This window comes from Paramisgurnus dabryanus, chromosome 5, assembly GCF_030506205.2.
Source record: "Paramisgurnus dabryanus chromosome 5, PD_genome_1.1, whole genome shotgun sequence".
Classification (NCBI taxonomy): domain Eukaryota; kingdom Metazoa; phylum Chordata; class Actinopteri; order Cypriniformes; family Cobitidae; genus Paramisgurnus; species Paramisgurnus dabryanus.
Genome location: NC_133341.1, coordinates 10,432,970 through 10,453,442, shown reverse-complemented (window position 1 = coordinate 10,453,442; position 20,473 = coordinate 10,432,970). Strand labels below are relative to the sequence as shown.

The window sequence follows — 20,473 nt, the reverse complement described above, 5'->3', positions numbered from 1 at the left end:
TGCCCAAGACTGTAAAAAAGGTTAAAGAAAATCCAGTCCACAGTCACGTTTTATATTGAAAATCTGTCATTTTGTGTGTTTTTTTTCCCCAAATCAGTGACACTACTTGGCAATGAAAGAGTTAAAATCATGGAATTTGTGCAAACATTTGGTAGTTTTGATCAGTACTGAGGTTGATTAACAGATTTATGCAAAAAAAATGTGAAAAAAATTTCATCCGATAAATTTTTACAGCAGTTTAATTTAGTGGCCTTTTTTGGCCGCTAACAACACGTAAGGGTAGTAAATTTGCCCACAGTATATTGTTAAGTTTTTGAAAAATTTCAAAGCATTTTCTTAAAATATGTGTAAATATAAGATTTGTCACCAAAAATCATTCCATTTGCTGAAACACAGAGAAAGTTGTGGCCAAATTAAGACAAAAAAATTGCAAAAATGGCCCCAACAACACATAAGGGTTAAGGATTCTGTCATAGTTTGGAATGTAAATGTAGTCAGGGCTCGGAGAAAATCGCTTTGTTACTTTCGCCCTGGTTCTCCCCTACTTCAAGTGTGTCATAGAGTATTTCCTTAATTTGTAAAACTCCCACATGAATTACCCCATTATAAAATCACCTTCTTATGTTTTTTTCTTCATGTTGTGTATGGCCTCTCCCTCTTTCCGCATCCATTCCTCATTCTCTGTTCTTGAGCTCATACAGTATCTGGCTGACTCAGACATGGACTGCAGAACAGAGCTGCTTGTGTTTTTCTCATCAGTCTCTTGACACAGGAAATGTGTATGTGTGAGGTGAGGAAAGGCCAGACGACTTCCAGACAACAACACCTCTCTTCACATACAACAGACTGCAGGAAATGTCTAAAGCCGTTTATTTTAAGACTTTCATTAATAGAAATATATGCTTTTTTAAGAGTAGAGTACTTTTGTGTGTTTACTGTTTAATATACAAACAACACAAACAGGCCACACATGTATAATAGCACACATTATCCCTGCAGTCAGTGCTCTTGGCCGTGCGTTGGTCCCTCTGGACTTTCTCGCTTTGTTTTAGTGTTTTTCCAACAAGTCCTTTTGAAAAATGTCCAGACAAACTTAACCTCTGAACCCCTGAAAGATTTGTCATTATTCCTCAGTACGTATTGTTGTGTTTGTTGCATATGTGCAGTTGTGTTTGAGTTGTCAGCACATTGCCTTTCATCCTTGACTCTTAAAAGCTAATCCGTGTAACATCTATGTATAGCATGGAGTCATGAACACATCTGTTCCCAAGCTGTGATTTTCATCTAGAAAAGATGTAACAAGGTTTTACAATCATATTTAATGCAAAGACATAACTGAGATCTATCCAGTAATACAGTTTACATCTGTGTAGGCTGTTCCAAAACTTAAGCTGCATCCCAGTTTACCTCCTTATACAACACCTAATTTTGTGTTGGAAAAGTACATACTTTAAATACTAATAATTACTGTTTCTTAAAACATGGGATCCATGAGACTGATTCATGTGACGAATGGAATAGGCCAAACAAAAGCTCATGCAAACGTGCTGAAAGTGCATGTTGTGCACTTAAGTGAACAGCGTCACAGATACCATGGAGATGCTATGCATGCCTGCAAGACAATGAGTGATTTGCTGTTTGTGCACATTTGCTATGTCAATGGGAATGTGTGTGGTCTCTGCTCACTGTACAAATAAAATAATATACCATGACATTTCACTGTAGCTTTCTGTAGATTACTGAATGACATGATTTGACCCCTAGATAAACCAACCAGTGCTTTGAATGTGACCCAGATACCAGGATGGTGTACAAGTGTCACTGAATCTGTCCTGTGTTCACCTTAGTGACATTTGTTTATTGTAATTCATTCAAGACAAGCATGACTTTGCATTGTGGTTTGATGTCTTGAGTACTCTTTTAAAGGTTAGCTTACTTTCTTTCATGTCTTTGGCTCAGGTAAGATTAGAATAAGTTTATTACATGTAAAGATTTGAATGGCTTGGCTTTGTAGCATAATTACACTTATTACAGGGACAAAAGCAACTTGGAAATAAGTGCCCTGCTTAAAGGTGCAATGATGGTAGGATTGTCCCCTCTGGGGTTCAACATTTTGGTCATCAGATCAGATGTTAAGCATTAGAGCCCTGCCCACAGCCCACCACCACCTCTTTTTTCAACTCGACTTTTTTAATGTCGGCAAACCACATATCCACTCAGAAACAATTGAAATCTTAACTCTGTGACATACATGTAGACCACTAATTTTTCTCATTTTTGTTTGATTGTAGGTACCATTAAAGGAAAACACCAACATTTTTCAATATTTTACTATGTTCTTACCTCAACTTACGAATTTAATCTTTTTACAGCGCATTATGAATGTGTTAGCATTTAGCCTAGCCCCATTCATAATTAGGATCCAAACAGGGATGAATTTAGAAGCCACCAAACACTTCCATGTTTCCCTATTTTAAGACTGTTACATGAGTAGTTACACGAGTAAGTATGGTGGCACAAAACAAAACGTGGGGATTTTTTAAGCGGATAAAAATGAGAACTATATTGTATGGCGGATGAGCACTTAGTTTGCAGCATGAACTTGCTTAAAAATCGGCACTTTTATTTTGTGCCACCATACTTACTCATGTAACTACTCATGTAACAGTCTTTAAATAGGGAAAACATGGAAGTTTTTGGTGGCTTTTAACTTCATCCCTGTTTGGATCCAAAGGAATGAATGGGGCTAGGCTAAATGCAAGCACATTTACAATGCGCTGTTCAAAGATGATGTGCACGCATTGAAAAAAGATAGGGATGTATTAATTTGTCTAAATTGAACATAGTTAAATATTGAAAAACAGTGATGTTTTCCTTTAAGACCAGTATCAAATAAATTTTCGAGGTTAGAATGAGTAAATTACAACATTTATCATGCTATGCTGACTCTGTAGCTGTCTTTAAGAATCGTCTAAAAACGAATATCTTCCGCCATTACTTCCCTTCCTAATATATGACTTACTATCTTTCTCTATTTTTCCTTTTTTTTATCCGTACATTCTTTAAAAAAAGATGTACTAACCAACCCTTGGTTATGTATACAGTGTTGGACTTGATGAAACTATTTCCAGTGCACTTATTTATTGCTGTTCTTGTGTTCTTGAATTGCTTCCATTGTTTACCTCATTTGTAAGTCACTTTGGACAAAAGCGTCTGCTAAATGACTAAATGTAAATGAGTGTAAATGTATTAAAATACATAAAATAAAATTATCTATTCTGTTTAATCTGTGTTAGCATTCTCCCCTTGACGATGTAACTTTTGTCTTGTTATGCTAACAGACAGCTGCAAGCACTTTTCTCATCCTCTATTACTCTCACTCTCTCATCCTTTATATTCCTATACTGGTGTTGAGATCTGGAACAATGGTGTCACTACATGCTAATTGCAGTCTGATTGGTAGGTTGGTTTGCTGGGTTTTGTTGAACACAGTCCCTGATGAGGGGAAACAAGCTGTTGCTTATGTCTGAGTCAAAAGCCCAGAGGTCAGAGCTTGGGTGGGATCCAGAGATCAGAGGCTTTGAAGACAATAGGAGCATGATGATGACAGGCTGCACTCTGGTTTATTCTCATCATTATAGTGGTTAGAGAGGAAGAATTCTCTGTAGATGGTGTTAAAATGAATTACACAGACAAAAAAACATAAAATTGTAAAATTAACTAAGCAGTGGATTGCCTGATTGAAAGGTTCTGCATAATCAGACTGGTTTCAAGCTCACTTGACCCGAGCAGACATGTTTACATAAGACATATTCTTGCATTTAGAAAAAGCCAATTGAAACGCATTGAAAAGGAACGCGGGGTCTTTTTAACAAGTTAAACAAACAGCATATTTCATTTTGCAACTGCCAGGGTCGTCTGTCGGCATGTAGATGGCCGCAGCTTTGTGCTTTTAAGGCAATAATGTAATTTAAAGATGCAGTTCTACCATGCAAACTGTCTACAATATAAAAAACGAATAAAGAAAACTAAATAAACTAGCTGACCTCTTTAGCTGACAACTTATTTGTTGTCAAGTAATATTTGTCAATCATCTTTACTTAAAAAGTAGGGTTTGTGGATCACATTTTTTGTTGTTTGCACCATAATACTTTATTCTGTGCAACTGGAACCTGTTGTACACAAACATGGACAATTACTCAAAGAAAAATATTTGGTTATTATATTTATTGGTTCTTCCTAACCCCAAATAGCTAGAAGAAATGCAAGCCAAACCAAAGCTCGGGTCTTAGGAGGTACCTAAACAATCTTCAGTAAATATTCTTCTTAATTTTATTTGATCATAATTTTGTAATTATGTATTAAATGAAATTTTGATGTAGTGGAATAAAAATATGATACTATGCTTTAGAATGTAAGTAAAAGTTTTCCAAAGAAAACACACTGATCAAGTATAGATAATATCTACAAGACAATAATTCAAGGTGCCTATAGGGGCGTAGTGTCTAGAGGGGTGGGGGCGGTTACACCCAATAATCAAAACTAGCAATTACAACCCCTCAAATATTTGTACAACGATTAATGAAACCATTATGTACAGTTGACACTACAGCCACCCCCCAATATTTAAATCAAACCTACATGCCCTTGAACATGTCCAGTTTGATCCCTCTGTCAAGTTGTCATTGTATGAAATTATAGGATTTTACTTTAACGTGATGTTATAAAGGCTTTTCCCCAGTGATTTACTTGTTAATGGTGTCACTCAGTTATGACATACATGCCACAGCAGATCCATCCAAAAGCCATCATAGGTTTACAGACTCAAGCCTATTAATTGCTACCTGAAGTCAAAGAGAGAAAAGTACCTCAGGGTGTTTTGCCATCAATCAATAGTCTTTGGACTAGACATTCATTTTTTCTTTTTTTCTTTAGAGAAGAGGCAAAATCATGAGACAGATGAATAACTAAAAAGCCATTCATTTCAGAACTGTACTTTTGCTTACAGAACAGACCTACTGTACACCTAATAATTGCTTTAAACGGGGTTAATTTTGTCCCTTTGAGAGGACATTAAAGGAATAGTTTACCCAAAAATTAAAACTCTTAGTCTTTGAAAATATAAAGAGTTGTCTCAAAGTATCTATTGTTCAACATTTACCACAGATTACTTGTGTGTTTTTTTTAATTGTTGGATCCCACCTTTGTGTTCAACTGAAAATGGAAGTCATATACATCTGGAATGGCCGGGGGGTAAATAAATGATGAGAGAATTTTTAACACATTCTCACTCCCCAAGGCGTCAAAATCTGAAGCATGTTCAAACGCCTTCAGAGTCAGTATGAAGATGCGAAGGGTGCCCCTATGCGTCACTATATTGACGAAATGGGAACTCCGTTGCTTTCATGCTAATCCCTCAGCGTAGGATATAGACGAAAGGGCATCCCAGAAGGAAATAAAAAATTGTCGTTTGGGGTTGGGTTTAGAGTCGGGTTTGGATGTCAGTTTAAGTATTCGTTTTTAATTTTTGTCTTCTTATTTTTAAACCATTGTTACTTGGGGTTAGGGTTAGAATTCGGGTTTGGGTTAAGATGTATCTTTATGTAACAGAAAGTCGTTCTAACCCCAACCCCAAGCGACAAGGGCCAAAAATGTGGAACAAAAATTGAGTAGTTAACTTCCAGAAGCAGCATAACCCTGCCAATGGTCACATAAGTTGACGTCGCATAACGTGACGGCATCACCTTCCATTTATCGTTGGTCTTAGTACACGATGTAACTACAGAAGAGTCAAATTTGAAATAAGAAAAATATTGGTCATTTTTAGCGCGTTGCTAATGGTCTAATCAGATTCAATGGATTATGCTAAGCTATGCTAAAAGTGGTACCACCAGACCCAGAGATCGGCTAAATGGATTCCAAAACGATAAAAACTAAACCCTAAATCTATGGGAGCTAGAAAATGAACATATTTTCAAAAAAATGTGTCCCTTCAATCCTAACATTTCACTATGGCATCAATAGTCCTACATTGCAGAAGAATTTTTTCCCCCCAAACATTACAAAATGTCATGTAAATTCCCCGAACACTGTCAGGGTTGTGCATAGAATATACAGATAACACTTAAAAAGTGGACCGTCCCAAGTATTGACACAGATCCTGGTGTGGCTGGTGAAGTGGTTATAAGTGGACATATTACAGCTTGTACTCTGTATCCTTCAAGAACAATTACACTGTTGCACTGAAAATAAAGTCTTACAAACTAAGTGTCCCTCCTGTGCTTACATGTTTGCTGTGGTGTGGCTGGGTGGCCCCGGTACAAAATCTAATATTTTTTCTGAATCGCACTTCTAAATAATAGTCCCAGTGCAGCCACACTGTTAACGATTTCCCTGTATTTTTACAGTACGGTACTGGCAGCACGGTTGCCAGTAAGTTACTGTATTTTGGTTTTACAGTACTGTACTGTAATACCATTTTACAGTACACAAACTAGTACTGTATAGTTACAAAGCAGTACTGTACTGTTATTTTACAATATTTTATTACAGTAGTCTATTTTTACAGTAATTTACTGTAATGTCTATATTGACCCATAAATACTATTTATTACTTATTACAGTTAATACAATAATATTATATATAATAGCTAGATATTTAGGTTTAAATCTATAGTTATTAATATGGTAAAAATGCTAAATTAAAACATAATTAATTAAAAGGCAATCCAAGCAATGTATGTATCAAAATTTTATTAAAAAAAACATTTAATTGAAACAAGACATATTTAAAACAAGATTTTAAACAATAATAAACATATAAACAAGTTAAATAAAATAAAATCAATAAGTATAAACAAGTTTGGAGACCCCTGCTGTAACATATTTAACTCTGGCAAATAGAACACTGGTCCATAGTTTGAAGTTTTCAGTTTAAAGTCCATCATCAACTAAAAGGTAACATTTCACAGTGGTAAAAAGAACACTGGCCCATAGTTTTAAATATTCTACTTGAATTTCATTTAACACTAAAAATAAATGCATTAAACTGTGGCAGACAGACCACAGTGGCCTTTACTTTGAAGTCGTCCATTCGAACTCAATCAGGGACTGCATGAAGCTGTTCACATGGGGGTTAATTACCACAGCTTTTCTCTGCACCAAGTTCCTTGTCTTTTTGCTTGCTCCCTGTATGGATGTGCACTTTTTCCCGTCTTTGAAATTAATTATATCCAGAAACCTGTTAGAAATATCATAAACATTAAGTCAACAAATATAAGATAGAAAAAGATTCTTAAAAAACTAAACTCAGCCTTGAATTTACTCCTATTCTGAAACCTTTTGCTCTTATTCTACTGTTCCACACCTAATTACATAAAAATACAGAAGATTCACTTACCGCTGAACAAACTCTTTTCTCAATGGACAGCATCCACCTGGATCCTGTCATGATTGAATGTCCTGAACAGAAAGTACAATTGTTACTGATTTGGACACAACTTTTTATTCTGAAAACAAAATCTTTTGTCAATAAAGTCCAGGGACACCTCTGCTCAATAAATACAATTATTAAATTTCTTATAACCAAAGTCTGAATATTTCTGTTTGTATATTTCTACATGGCAAACTAAGACAATTCTGTACATGTTGTGTATGGTCGTGTTACAGTGTTGTGTGTGGGAATTGTGAATGAGTGTATACATGGGTATTTAAAGAAGCTGTAGTGGTAAAGTACAAACTTACCGAACATAATGTGCTTGGTGTGTGTCTGGTATCACCCGTTGTGCCTCCACATCTGCCTTAACTCCTGAAAAGTGCAAGGACACTCAGGTAAACTACAAATAAAAAGTCAGCCACATTCCTGTGTACTTTTACATGTGACGTGAACGCATTTAATATTGCAGTCAAAAAAATACATGACTTGTAACTGTACATCATGTACTTGCCTGGTGCCTTTAAAGATGATCCATCTTACCCAATCCAGCTTACAAGCAATGGTAAGACTGTAAAAAAGACAAATGTTACAAAATCTGTTAGCCATAGAAATAAGTAGACATTGTGAAGGAAATGGTAAAAGAAAATTTAGTAACACTTTACTACAATAGTTTATTCCTTAACATTTGGTAATGCCTTAGCTAATATGAACTAACAATGAACAATATATTTTACAACATTAATAATATTTGATAATGTTCATTGTGCAGAGACAAAGTGATTGATTTAAAAATGTATTAATTATCATGCTATGCTAACAAATAAAACCTTTCTGTAAGTGTTTAGTCAGTTGTAAAACAAATATATGTATATTAGTTGTTATATTATATATTATATATAAATATCTAAATAAGTCTTTTTTTAATTATAACATCTTGTCTACAGAAAATCTCTGAAAATGTCTCGTTTAGTGCAGAAAATAGCGATTTATAGTGATAAGGTAAAAAGACTGTCCCTTTAATGTTTTACCCGGACCGGCTGCGGTGTAACACTATTTCACGCAAAGTTTTTTAACAAGTTAGTAGCTAGCTGCTCACTTTAAAGATAAACATGATCGCCTAAATCTGAGCAATCCTGGTGATGCCAGTTTCCTACACGATGTTATTATGGACTATTTTACATCCAGAGATGAAGGATTAGATGACAGAGACGAGAAGGCAAAGGTACGTAAATGCGGAGCCCATTCTCTTTTCGAGCATTGATTTGATGTGTTTTGGAAACTTATACTGCATGTAATGCATCTGAAGTGGTGGAAACAATATGCCATAAAAATGTATTGGACAACTTACTGGACGTGTAAAACGCTTAAGAGAAGATATTCTCTGCTTTTTCTGATATACCGTAATATAATAACAATAAGCGCGGCAATCCCTTTCATTCATCTGATATTAAGATGAGCCCAGATCTGAATGATATTTGGTCGAAGTTAAAGCTGCGATGAGTTCGATGCATGTATCCAGTTAAATATGAGGTTTCTTGTTTTCACTTCTGTGGAGGAGGACTGCGGTACTACAGTATGATGTGTACGGCGTGTCAAGTCCTGTCTGTTTACAACCACGAGTCAGCCTTGCCAAACAGTCGAACTTAATACTTTTCTCTGACGCTAACTGAACGGATGAAACGCCGAGATAAACGACCATTATGCTGGGACCGCAAGATTGCGCTGGCGGGTGGTCTTTGTCCATTTCGTTAAAAATAGTTTCATTGTCACCACACTTTCAACACAATATAAACTCACCAAAACCCTCATAATTTAGTTAAAACAACCCTATATTCATTAATAAAGGTATAAAGCGAGTTAAAGCAGCGGTAGACATCTGGGTGTAACGTTAGTTTACTTTCTGAGGGAGATTGAAACTTTGTTGGCGACCGTTTTTCTCTCTCATTGCACGTTTAAAACAATATTGTGACAAACTATTGACAACATTCTTAAACTAAAAATTAAGTTTTCATGAAACAGAAATATTTCAAACTTACCGAACTGCCAGAAATCAATCGTCCTCCTTCAGCTGCAGCCAGGAGTTGTGCTCTCCCTCCCTCTGTGTGATTTGACGTTGGCGCACTTTCTCTGATTATTGCAAGTACACCTGGCACATTACAGCAATGGCTACAGCAAGGTTACATCAAGACCAAAATATACTGTAAAATGTTCCCGCTCAAACAAATTTACCCAGAATGCATTATGAACTGCAGTACTGTACTGTAATGTACACATACAGTATAGTACTGTGGATTTTTACAGTAATGTACTGCTAAATCTACAGCGACATCTAACAGTGCATGTCAAATAACCATAAACAGCTGTGACCTAAGTGCAAAGTTGCATTGTGATTTCATAAAGTGAAAAACAAAAACAATATAGTAAAGAAGGGATGAGGTATTTTTGTAGGCAAAATGCGAACGCAAGTTAGTATTTTAGCAGTTCCGGTTCCATCGTACTGAAATCAATGTTTTTTTATTAAGGTTTTGATTAAATAAGATTTTAAATAAGATTTTGGGTAAACAAAAGCCCAATATATTTTCATGTTTTATTTTACAACATAAAACACCAATAAAAGGTGGTTGCTAACAAGTTGCTACATCCCAGCAAGCAATTTTGGCTAAAATAAGGCTAAATTTGGACTGTCCGTGAAATAGACAATATATACATACATACGTTTAGAACAAATGAAAGCAAACACCTTACACCTGTTGAGTATGCTTACATGTTGGAATATCATACATCTTCAAGTTATTTTGGCAAAAGCCAATTCAAGGTTATTTAGGGTAGAAGTGGGTTACTCATAGCCGGACTAAATTGGGTCTATAGTTAGCCGTCATTTCAACGTCTCGGTTTTTGCTTGCTGAGATGGCACTTCAGACATTGTTGAGGACTTTAAACATCATCACGTTTGAAAATCTCAAAAGCAATGCAATTCCCAACAAACATGGATATGTTTTTAAATGTTTTTAATAAAGTTTGAAAGACTTGTCAGAAGCTTTGCAGTGATGACATCAATCAAGTGACCCTTTAGTTCGCATGTAGCCTAAGGTTAGCTTTTAATTTCTAGCAAGCACATTTAGAGTGCACAAGTTGTGTTCGTCTTTGAAGATTAAAGATTGATTAAAGATTTGAAGATTGTTGGACAAAACATGTAAGTGTCATAAACTTTTGTCAAATAGAAGAGCTTTTTGCGATAATCCTAAAGTCTATGTGCCTACAAAAATAAATCATCCCTTCGGCACTCTATTGACATTAGAGCTAGTAGCCCAAGAGAACATTGTGTTTCAAGCTCTGACTTGAGCCTGTGAAAATTACACTTTTAAAAGCTTGTTGGTGAAGGCCGAGGGAAAGTTATGATGATTGTGAGAGGCTCTTGTTGAAAAATCAAAAAGGGTAATAAAGATGTGGGGGTACACTCTGAGAAAACAAGTACAAAAGTGTCACTGGGGCGGAACCCTTTCAAAAAGTACACCTTTGTATCTGAAGGGTGCATACTGGTACCTCAAAGGTACCTTAATGGTACATATTGGCACCTTGTAAAGGATAAGCTCCCAGTAACAGCTTTTGCAACCTTTTCTGAAAATGTACAGGTGGCTCAGGTTGACTCGTTTGTGAGAATTTCTGGACAATACATTTTTCAACAGGGCTCAGTAGGTTTACTGGACTCAGTACTTGGTGTGCACAATACCTCTTTATGCATAACACTCTTGTTTGATGTTAAAGTGTAGGCTAAACACATGGATAATGTACACATTGTTTTTACACACAAGCCCATTAATTGCATTTTCAGCTGATGTAAGTAAGAATGTGGTGTAGATTATTGTTATTGTTAGGTCAGGGGTCTCTACTGACATTGTTATTTGTCTTTTTTTACTAGCAAGTAACTTGTCTTAACTTTGTTATGGTCTGCTGTATAACAATTACATTGCAATCTACTTTAAAAAAAAATCATGTAAACTCTTTCACCAGTTGAAATGTAGAGTGCTATGCGTTTTGCTCAACAGCATAATTATTCACTGATTTTATCTTTTTTTGTCTTTTCTAGGGCATTGTTTGCATATGATGGATTGACCAACAATCTTAAACTGTCTGATTCAGGAGGTAAAGTGTTTATAAAAAATGTAACAATGTTTTAAAAAGTGCTCCAATAGGATTCTGGAATTAAAAAAACTGAATTCATTCATATTAAATACAAGCAACACGCCACTGTCTTCTTAACTAAAATCAATAGTTCACCCAAAAATAAAATTTACTCATCCTCAAACCAACTGATGTATATTACATTTTTTATTATCTTTAAATACTCAGAATCTTGTAGCATGTCTTGTATCTCTTTATAAAATATTTTCATGCCTGTAGTAAAAAAAAATGGGGAAATTCTTCTGGAACTACGTGACATTCACTATGAAACATTTATATGTAAAGAGTTTTACCAATAAAAGCTGCCAAAAGTTGTCAAAGCAGCTCCCCTTGAAGCAATAGTTCACCCAAAATTGAACCCATCCCCCCACACAAAATCATCTCATTCCAAACATAGAGATGGCTTTCTTCTGCAGAACACAAATGAAGGTCATTTAATTAAAATATTTGGTTTGATGGGTTTAATACAACTCACTACCACTCACAATATATTAAAAACATATTTCATATAAAAAAATTTCAACTTATTATCGGTTTGATTAAAAACAGCCTTATTTATGCTAATTCACAGTAAAATTATGTTGGCTGCAAGACATCTCCAGACATCATGGGCATTGTTTGCACTACATCTGGAAGTGCATAACAGAGAAGATCTTTTCATGTTAGTAAAAAAAGGACGACTCGTTTTTTTATTTCTGCAGATAAAAGAAAGTCATGTTGAGAGTAAATGATGCTGTAATTTTCATTGGGTGAACTGTTCCTTTAATATCAGATGAGAAGAAAAACTTGACTTCTGTCAAAAAATAAAAACAGGCTGACTCTGTCCTGAATCTGTCCCCTGGTGTTGATGGCAACCGAGTGAAATAATGCAAGTGTTTCATTTTGGCAGAGACTTTATCTTTCATGTGGCCATTATTTTATGAAAAATGATTTGGATTTTGTCTTCCCCCTTTATTTTCTCTCTTTCCAATCTGCCAGCTGGAGGTTTGACAGAACTGGTCGGGAAATTTCACAGCAGCAGGGCCACGTATGGCCTCTGCAGGCTGGGATTGACAGAAACAGGACAACCACAGATTGTCATGGTCTGCTGGGTAAGATCATACTATGCAGAGTCAACACATTACATCTTTGCAGACATAACAAATCCATTTAGATTCATTTGCATGTAGGTGTGTACATAAACTATCCTGAACTTTTGATAAAGTTAAGCATTCATCTACAATATGAAGTCTTTTGTCTATTGATTCGTGTGCATCAAAGATAGCTCTTTTAACAAACTTCTGGATGAGATCATTTTGCCTTGTTCCAATTGGATGTTAGGCCTTTATGTGTAGCTGGTATTGGATGTTGTCATGGGGCGTGAGCCTGATTTGTTTCCTTATTGGTTGGAGCTGCCACAGCATTACACAGCTCATGTTTAACCAAAGGATGTGAGGTTCCTGTTGATGAGACGTGTCAATGGTTTCACTTCACAAAGGGCTTTGACCTTCACACTTGTAACTGAAGGAGCTCAAATACAGACAGAATGAGGAATTCTGGGAACCTTTCTATTATCCATCATGGCTCTGGTTGCTAAGGTAACGAGTGGGAATGTTGTGTTTAGGGTCAGAGGTGCCATCTGTAGCCGGTCAGGCATTGTATAGAAGAGGGGGGTGTGGATTCACTGACCTGTTAACTGCAATAGAAACATTCTTGGGTGCCAGGCTGGTACTCAAACACACACATAACACACCAGTCTACTAGAAGTTAAAGATGTACCAGAAGAGTAGTCACCCTGAACTTTCATTCGGAATACATTTACTTTAGGGTGCATTTACAGTAACAGTGAAAAGTTTGGGGGCACTTAGTTATTCTTTATTTTTTTTTTATATATATATCTAAATAAAAGAGCAACACAAAGTTTCTTTATGTCTCACCCTTAAATGTTTTTAAACAGTTATTCAGACAGATGCCTTTAGATCATAGACTAACAACAAGTGACCATACTGTAAACATTTAAACTGTAGTAGTAAACAAACAAAGAAACAAAACAGAAAGGAATCTGTTAGGTTCCAGATGATTAAACAAATGATAAATTGTTTAAAAGTATTTTCACACTTTCTGGTTGTTAAGCACAGTTGAGTGCCCATTCAGAATGTGTTGAACTGCACCTGTGGTTACTCTGCTAGGACACCTGTGTAAACTTTTACACAAGTTCGAGTAGCTCTGACTTCACACCCACTAAATTGAGCCTGACAGCAGCTGTGAAGTTAGTTTTATGAACCTTTCCAGCATCATTTGTTGCAAATATTTGTTATCCAATGCAGTAAAATGTTTGCATTTAAGGAGCTAAAATGGTTTAGGTCAGGGGTCTCCAACTTTTTTGTGATCAAGGGCTACCACAATAGATAAAACTATCTGGAGGGCTACTTTAAGGGGGGTACTTTTTTATATAATCTATTCAATACTTTTTTGTTTTAATTGGTGATTTTATTTTATTTTACCTGTTAATATGTTTTATCATTGTTTAAAATGTTAACATACATAAAAGAAGCCAATCTAATACAAAAAATATGTAATAAATAAATATTAAAATTGAGATTGAGGCCTATGTGATTTGGCGGGCAACTCACAGACTATAGGGCGCACTCACATTATCCACACCAAACCAAACCATGCCCCAGCGCGATTGTCACCCCTCCCTACTCCCCCATATGCACGCACTCACACTGTATTTTTATTGATCCGAGCCGGGGCACGCTTTCGTCATTAAGATGCGATTGTTTTGAAAAAAGCAGGAAGTAAAGAGCTTTCTTAACACTGGAACCCACCGTAATGATAAGTCTGTGTTTTTAATTCATCATATTGCTTAGTTGATCTGTCACGTGTGCAGCCCGGACATTCACGTAACTCCGCTGCATGCATCAAAAGTTTTTTTACGGAGGCAGATGAAGGTGAGTGGTCGCACAATTGGCGTCTTCACCTTTTGAAGGCGCTCACACCACAGCCTTCCGCGCCTGAGCCCAAGTTAACCGCGCTCCAGCCCACCTCTGCATCCCGGCCGGGGCACGATTAACCAATCCGCGCCCGGGTGCGTTACAGAGCGATCACACTAGTCAAACGAGCCCAAGCGCGGTTTGGTTTGGATAGTGTGAGTGCACCCTATGTGTGGGCAACCTGGTGCACCATGTTGGAAGCCACTGGTTTAAGTCAAGTCTGTGAAAACCAAGCTAAAGTCATTTTTCTTATTTGATGTTTTCTACATAAAATCATATTACATAATGTGAAATATAACGTTGATACCTTTGATATTGACTGAGTAAAGGGCCGTTCACATTATAACGATAACTATAAGGATAACTATATTAGCGTCAAGAAATCATTCAGAAAGTGATCCCAACGATATCGTTCATTGTATCTTTATCGTTATAGTTGTGGTGTGAACTCCACTATTCTTTTTAATATGAAACGATTTTCAAAACTATATTTTTTTATAGTTATCGTTATAATGTGAACGGCCCTTAAGGCCATGTCAAATTAAAGCAATGTGAAATCAATGAAAAAAAAAACCTGATTATTGTATAAGACTTTAGTCTGGATTTCACAGTCAGATTCAAATTTGAAGAGATTTACAGTTTTTGAGATTATAAAGACATTGTTGTATCATAAAGCAGCATCTCTTTTGACCGCATCACACAGGTTGGTGAGGAAGTGGATGAAATCCGCAGAGAAGAATGTGCCAGTCATGTCCATGCCATCAAGACCTTCTTCAAGGTAACAAACAGTCTCTTGACTCATTCGTTGACTCTGTTTCTCATAAAGAATTACACAAAAGATTCATCTCAACATTGTGTTACAAAATAGAGAGTGTTTTGATACCAGTAGTGCAGTATTTACTGCTGTGGCTACATCTTTCTTTGCAGCATACACACATTTTTCATGTTCTCATCTACATCCTGTGTTTCTGTCACTGGAATGTTGTTTCTGTCTTCTTTATAAATCTGATCGGAAGTTGAGTCACACGCGCGCACACACACACACGCGCACACACATTTTTTGTGGGGACATTCCATAGACGGAATGTTTTTAATACTGTATATTCTGTCCCCTTTCCCTAACCCGACCTCAAACATCATCCTGTTTGATTTATAAGATGTTTTTCTCATGGGGACGAAAAAGAATATCCCCACAAGGTCAAAAAATGACTGGTATTACTATCTTTGTGGGGACATTTGGTACATTATATATAAATGTATTCTTTTTATATTTTTGCCAAACTAAGAAATTATTTTATATACTGTAGTTATAGTTCAGGGTCGCAAATAAGCAGAGCTGGTGCGGGTGATCTACTACAGTTTAAGCACTTAAAGGGGACAGAGAATGAAAAACCATTTTTACCTTGTCTTTGTTGAATAATGGTAGTCTACCCACATTCACAAACATACAAAAAGTGCTAAACATGCTAAACATCTCAGTCTCATAGAAATTCCTCTTTTAGAAATGTCAGCCAGAAAAACGGCCCAAACTGAAAAACTGATGCTTATGACTTCACAGGCATCTCACTGACCCTCCACTTTAAAATAATTGGCTAAATTTTTTGAGTGGCAGCAAAGTCAGCCAATCAGTAATGAGATTGCAAGTTAAGCCAGTAGGGGGAGCCAAATAGGTGCAAAACCACTTGTTTAAAATCCCCCAACCTAATAGAGCTATCTGAGAGAAGCTTCTAAGGCATTACAGACCCAAACAAAAATTTTTTTGTCTACATGTCACATCACAGAACAAGGATAAATACCCCATTCAATCATTCTATGTCACCTTTAAGTTCAGCACCACAGACATCGCAGCGGAAAATCCAGGTTGCGAAATCCCAGCTAACGAAGCCATAAGACACTGAAAAGAACTGGAGGACAAAAAATGAATGTTTACAAGGAGTTTGGTATTGTTTGACTTCTCCTAGTGACTCCTCTTTTATTTACTCCAGGAAACAAAATATAACATGGCTTGGTAAACAACATTTTTAATAGAATGTTCCTCTGGCATTCCAAACAAAGTGATACATGTTAAAAAACCCTCTGCCTTGTACCATGCACTTTCTGATGTCGGTCTTATCAGCAGCATTCGCAGCAATTTCAATTTTTTTTAAAAGATGCTTTTTTTGGCATTAAAAATGGTGCGAAAACCAGAAATATCACATGCACAAACAAATTGCGTTGCGTGAATCATTTAAATAATCTCCTTCCATAAATTTTGCATATGAAAGGGAAACTCCTACAAATGCGTATGCAATGAGGTCAGTCGCAAAAATACCTACACCACACCTTTTCCACGCTAATTATCCAGTGCGCGTCTTTAGTAAATCCCAACATGGTTATTAAACACCAAAATAATGGTTTGCGCTTGAGCAAGCTGTTAGTAAAGCGTTAGTATTACAGAAATAAGTGTAGGTTTCTTTTTGTGTAGATAGATGTGGATTGATAAGTGTGAGAAACATACAGACAGGATTAGAGATTAAGATTTAATTGTCATTAGCACGTCTAACCAGTGACGGCTCGTGACTGCTCATCCGAGGGGCGCAAATTCAAAATTTGTGTCGTGTGTTGCTTGCGTTTTCAAAATATGTGTTTGTTGCGTCATGTGAACCATGTGCATCACGTGTTTTGTCAAAATAAGTGCCTGCTGCACACGCGTCAAAACGGTTTATGATAAAAGAGACGTTCAGGTTCACAAAATACACACAAGACACTTCCTTAACAGTAAACTCTCATTATGCATTAGATTATGCGAGTATCTGGCAAACGCGAGGTGCTCTTTTATAATAAATCCTTTAGACACGTATGCAGCAGGCACTTATTTTGACCAAACACGTGATCATCGACATATTTTGAAATGACGATACATACATACATGTTGTGACGAACTTCACATCGAGCGCCCTCAAAAAAAGAAGTCACCGGCCGCCACTGAGTCTAATCTCAGATCTCATAACACAGTTCTTTGACCTGTATTCTGCTTTAGATAATTGTTTGATCTTTCTTATCTAACCTTGCTGGTTTGCTTGAACAAATGGAATTTAGCTCACATTTTGCCTTTATTTGAATAAATAGGTGGAGTATGTAAAAAAGACTCTCACACAATGAAACGACAAACCCTCATAAATAGCACTAATGCTCTGTTCTGTTTTATTTTGAGAGTTTCCTCTTTAAAAATGTTTTCCTTCCTCTGCTGGGATCTGTTAAGTGATGGCTAGCTACTTGATCTTATTGTACAATAATGCTCTCTTCCTCTGTTATTGCCTTAATGTTTCCCTGAACAAGCGAGCATGCCACTGACAGACACGAGGGACACAAACTGATAATGGCAGAAAAGAGACTAAACACTTATAAGCAAAATTTGTAATAAAAAATGTCGTTATTTTGAGTCGTTGTGTGATAGAGAAACCATTTTAGCATTTGGAAGGTTTTATGTGGTTTATATATCTGTCTTTTGATATGTAGGTGTCTGTTAAAGCGATCTTTGCTTTTATTACTCCACCACCCAGGGCGATGTTGCTTTAATATTTCCAAATTTTTTGATGGTTGCATGAGATGGTGAAACACACTCAATGTCTTAGGTTTTAATGCCATATAAAGACATTTCCTGGTCAGCTCCTTGGGCATGCCAAGAATGTTGTTTATATAGTTCTTAGATTTACTCTCTCCTAAGATCGACAACCTTTATGACTTTGTATTGTGGTGTTCATGTAGTGTTTGTATTTGTATGATAAATGTTATCATGTGTAAGTTTTTAAAAGTGATTTATGCTTTATTATCATTTGGGTTAAAGTCTTGTTTGTGATTTTTGTGTTGATTTATGGTTGTTCACACATGAACTCTGTTGGGTTTCGTAAGGGCAGGAATTACAGTTTTATTGTGTGGGAGAGGTTGGGCCATCAAATCATACTGTCAGTAAATCTTGTCTAGATCAGACACCCGAAGACTTGGCTACAGATTCATTTCCAGTGTTCAGTCCCCAACAATCCTCTGTATGTTCTTGCTTCTGTAAATGTATTTTGTTGGGTCTACATAAGCAAGACATAGCTTGTGACAACACTACTATAAATGTTTTGTTATTATCAACAATGCTGACAAGTGTTTTGTTTAATAACCAGTCCTGTGTGACAAAACAGTTCCTTTGTGACTTATTGAACTATGTGACTCTTGTAAGCGTTATAGTGACAAGAGCCTGTATTTGTCCTATAATCTGAGTGGCCAATCAGCATTCCAGGATTCCCAATATGTAGTGTAACAGCACTGGGAAACACTGAACTGGCCTGTTTTCAAGTTTTTTAGTATTGTATTGTATTGTATGTTATTATGTAGAATTAGCAATGCTGATGTTCAATATCACATTGCTACAACAGTATTGTTTTACTGAAGATACACAAAACACTCTTTATAGATTTCATATTCAGGATCTTCAGTAGCTTCCAATGACATTCAGATAAACTGAACTTAATGTAAAAAGCAGCTCATTTGGCACAGTGTACTTATTGGCTTCAGAGTTTTGCCTCCGGACTGTCAGTAACATGATTACAGATAAGTATAAGCCACAATAAGTGTAAATCCCTCTCAGCTACTTCGGCTTGTCCTCTTCATTACTCTCTTTTTATTGTCTTTTCATGCGAGTCTGTGCTGGTAAAGACTCAGACATCACGGCTAGATTGACTTGTCAGTGTTTCAAATGATGTCTGCAACTGCTGTTTACCATCAAAGTGGATATGTTTTATACATTAGTCGGTATTGACCGTTAATCAGTGGACACTTACCAAGATGTCAAATAAATCTTTGGTGTCCCCAGAGTACACATGTGACGTTTTAGCTCAAAATACCATATAGATCATTTATAATAGCATGTTAAAATTGCCACTTTGTAGGTGTGAGCAAATGTGCCATATTTAAGTGTGTCCTTTTAAATGCAAATGAGCTGATCTCTGCACTAAATGGCAGTGATGTGGTTGGATAGTGCAAATTAAGGGGCGGTATTATCCTCTTCTGACATCACAGGGGGAGCCAAATTTCATTGAGCTATTTTTTCACATGCTTGCAGAGTTGCTGGGTTTTCACATTTTCTAGGTTGATGGAAGCACTGGGGATCCAATTATAGCACTTAATCATGGAAAAAGTCAGATTTTCATGATATGTCCCCTTTAATGGTCAGGTCGATTTTTTCAGCAAAGTCCTGTAAGTGCAGGGAAGATGACAGTGGATCACATCCATGTTAGTAATAAAAAATACTATTTTTATTTTTGGGTGAACTATCCCTTTAATGGACGTTAATTATTATGATTACAAAATAAAGTGTGCACAGTGTGCCCCCTTAAAATAAAGTTGGTGCATGACGCGCCTGCTTGTCCAAAAAAAAGGGAGGAAAGAGAAGTTTTGACCTTAAAAAGTTTGCATGCACAGTGGAAATCCCATTTACACTGCAGATTTTGATGCCCAATTCCGATTTGTTGACTATATCCGATTTTTTTAACGACCTGCTTATATCATCTTTTAGAAACCAACCTTGTATTTGATATCAGCATTTACACTAAATACTTGGGAAAATGTTGCTATACTGTACATACAGTAATGGACACAGACAAATTACTTATACAAAGATTATATAAAGATTGTAGAGCTTTATTTCTGTAACAAGACATAAAGCTTCAACATTACTCTACTAAGAGGAGCCATCATGCCAAATATGCGCTGCTATGAAGTAGGGCTGCATAACAACTAATCGCAACCAATCGTTTGCAGAATAAAAGTTTTTGTTTACATCATATATTATGTAATTCGTTACATTTATATAGCGCTTTTCTCAGTTCTCAAAGCGCTTTACATATGAATCTTG

The 20,473-nt window shown here is 36.3% G+C and overlaps 1 protein-coding gene and 1 long non-coding RNA gene across 3 annotated transcripts in view; one reads left to right on the top strand and one right to left on the bottom strand.

The window, feature by feature from the left end:
• Positions 1-20,473, top strand: part of LOC135748647 (uncharacterized) — a 50,395-nt gene that overhangs the window by 18,322 nt on the left and 11,600 nt on the right. For both annotated transcript variants that reach the window (XM_065266902.2, XM_065266900.2), the window contains exons 2-4: positions 11,523-11,578; positions 12,596-12,708; positions 15,296-15,370. In XM_065266902.2, the coding sequence (XP_065122974.2) occupies positions 11,523-11,578; positions 12,596-12,708; positions 15,296-15,370 (244 nt within the window). The remainder of the gene's footprint in view (positions 1-11,522; positions 11,579-12,595; positions 12,709-15,295; positions 15,371-20,473) is intronic.
• LOC141282230 (uncharacterized) lies at positions 7,291-9,767 on the bottom strand. The gene is made up of 4 exons (XR_012336752.1): positions 9,472-9,767; positions 7,947-8,003; positions 7,744-7,807; positions 7,291-7,461 (listed from the first exon to the last, which is right to left on the bottom strand). It is a non-coding gene; the product is annotated as an uncharacterized lncRNA (long non-coding RNA).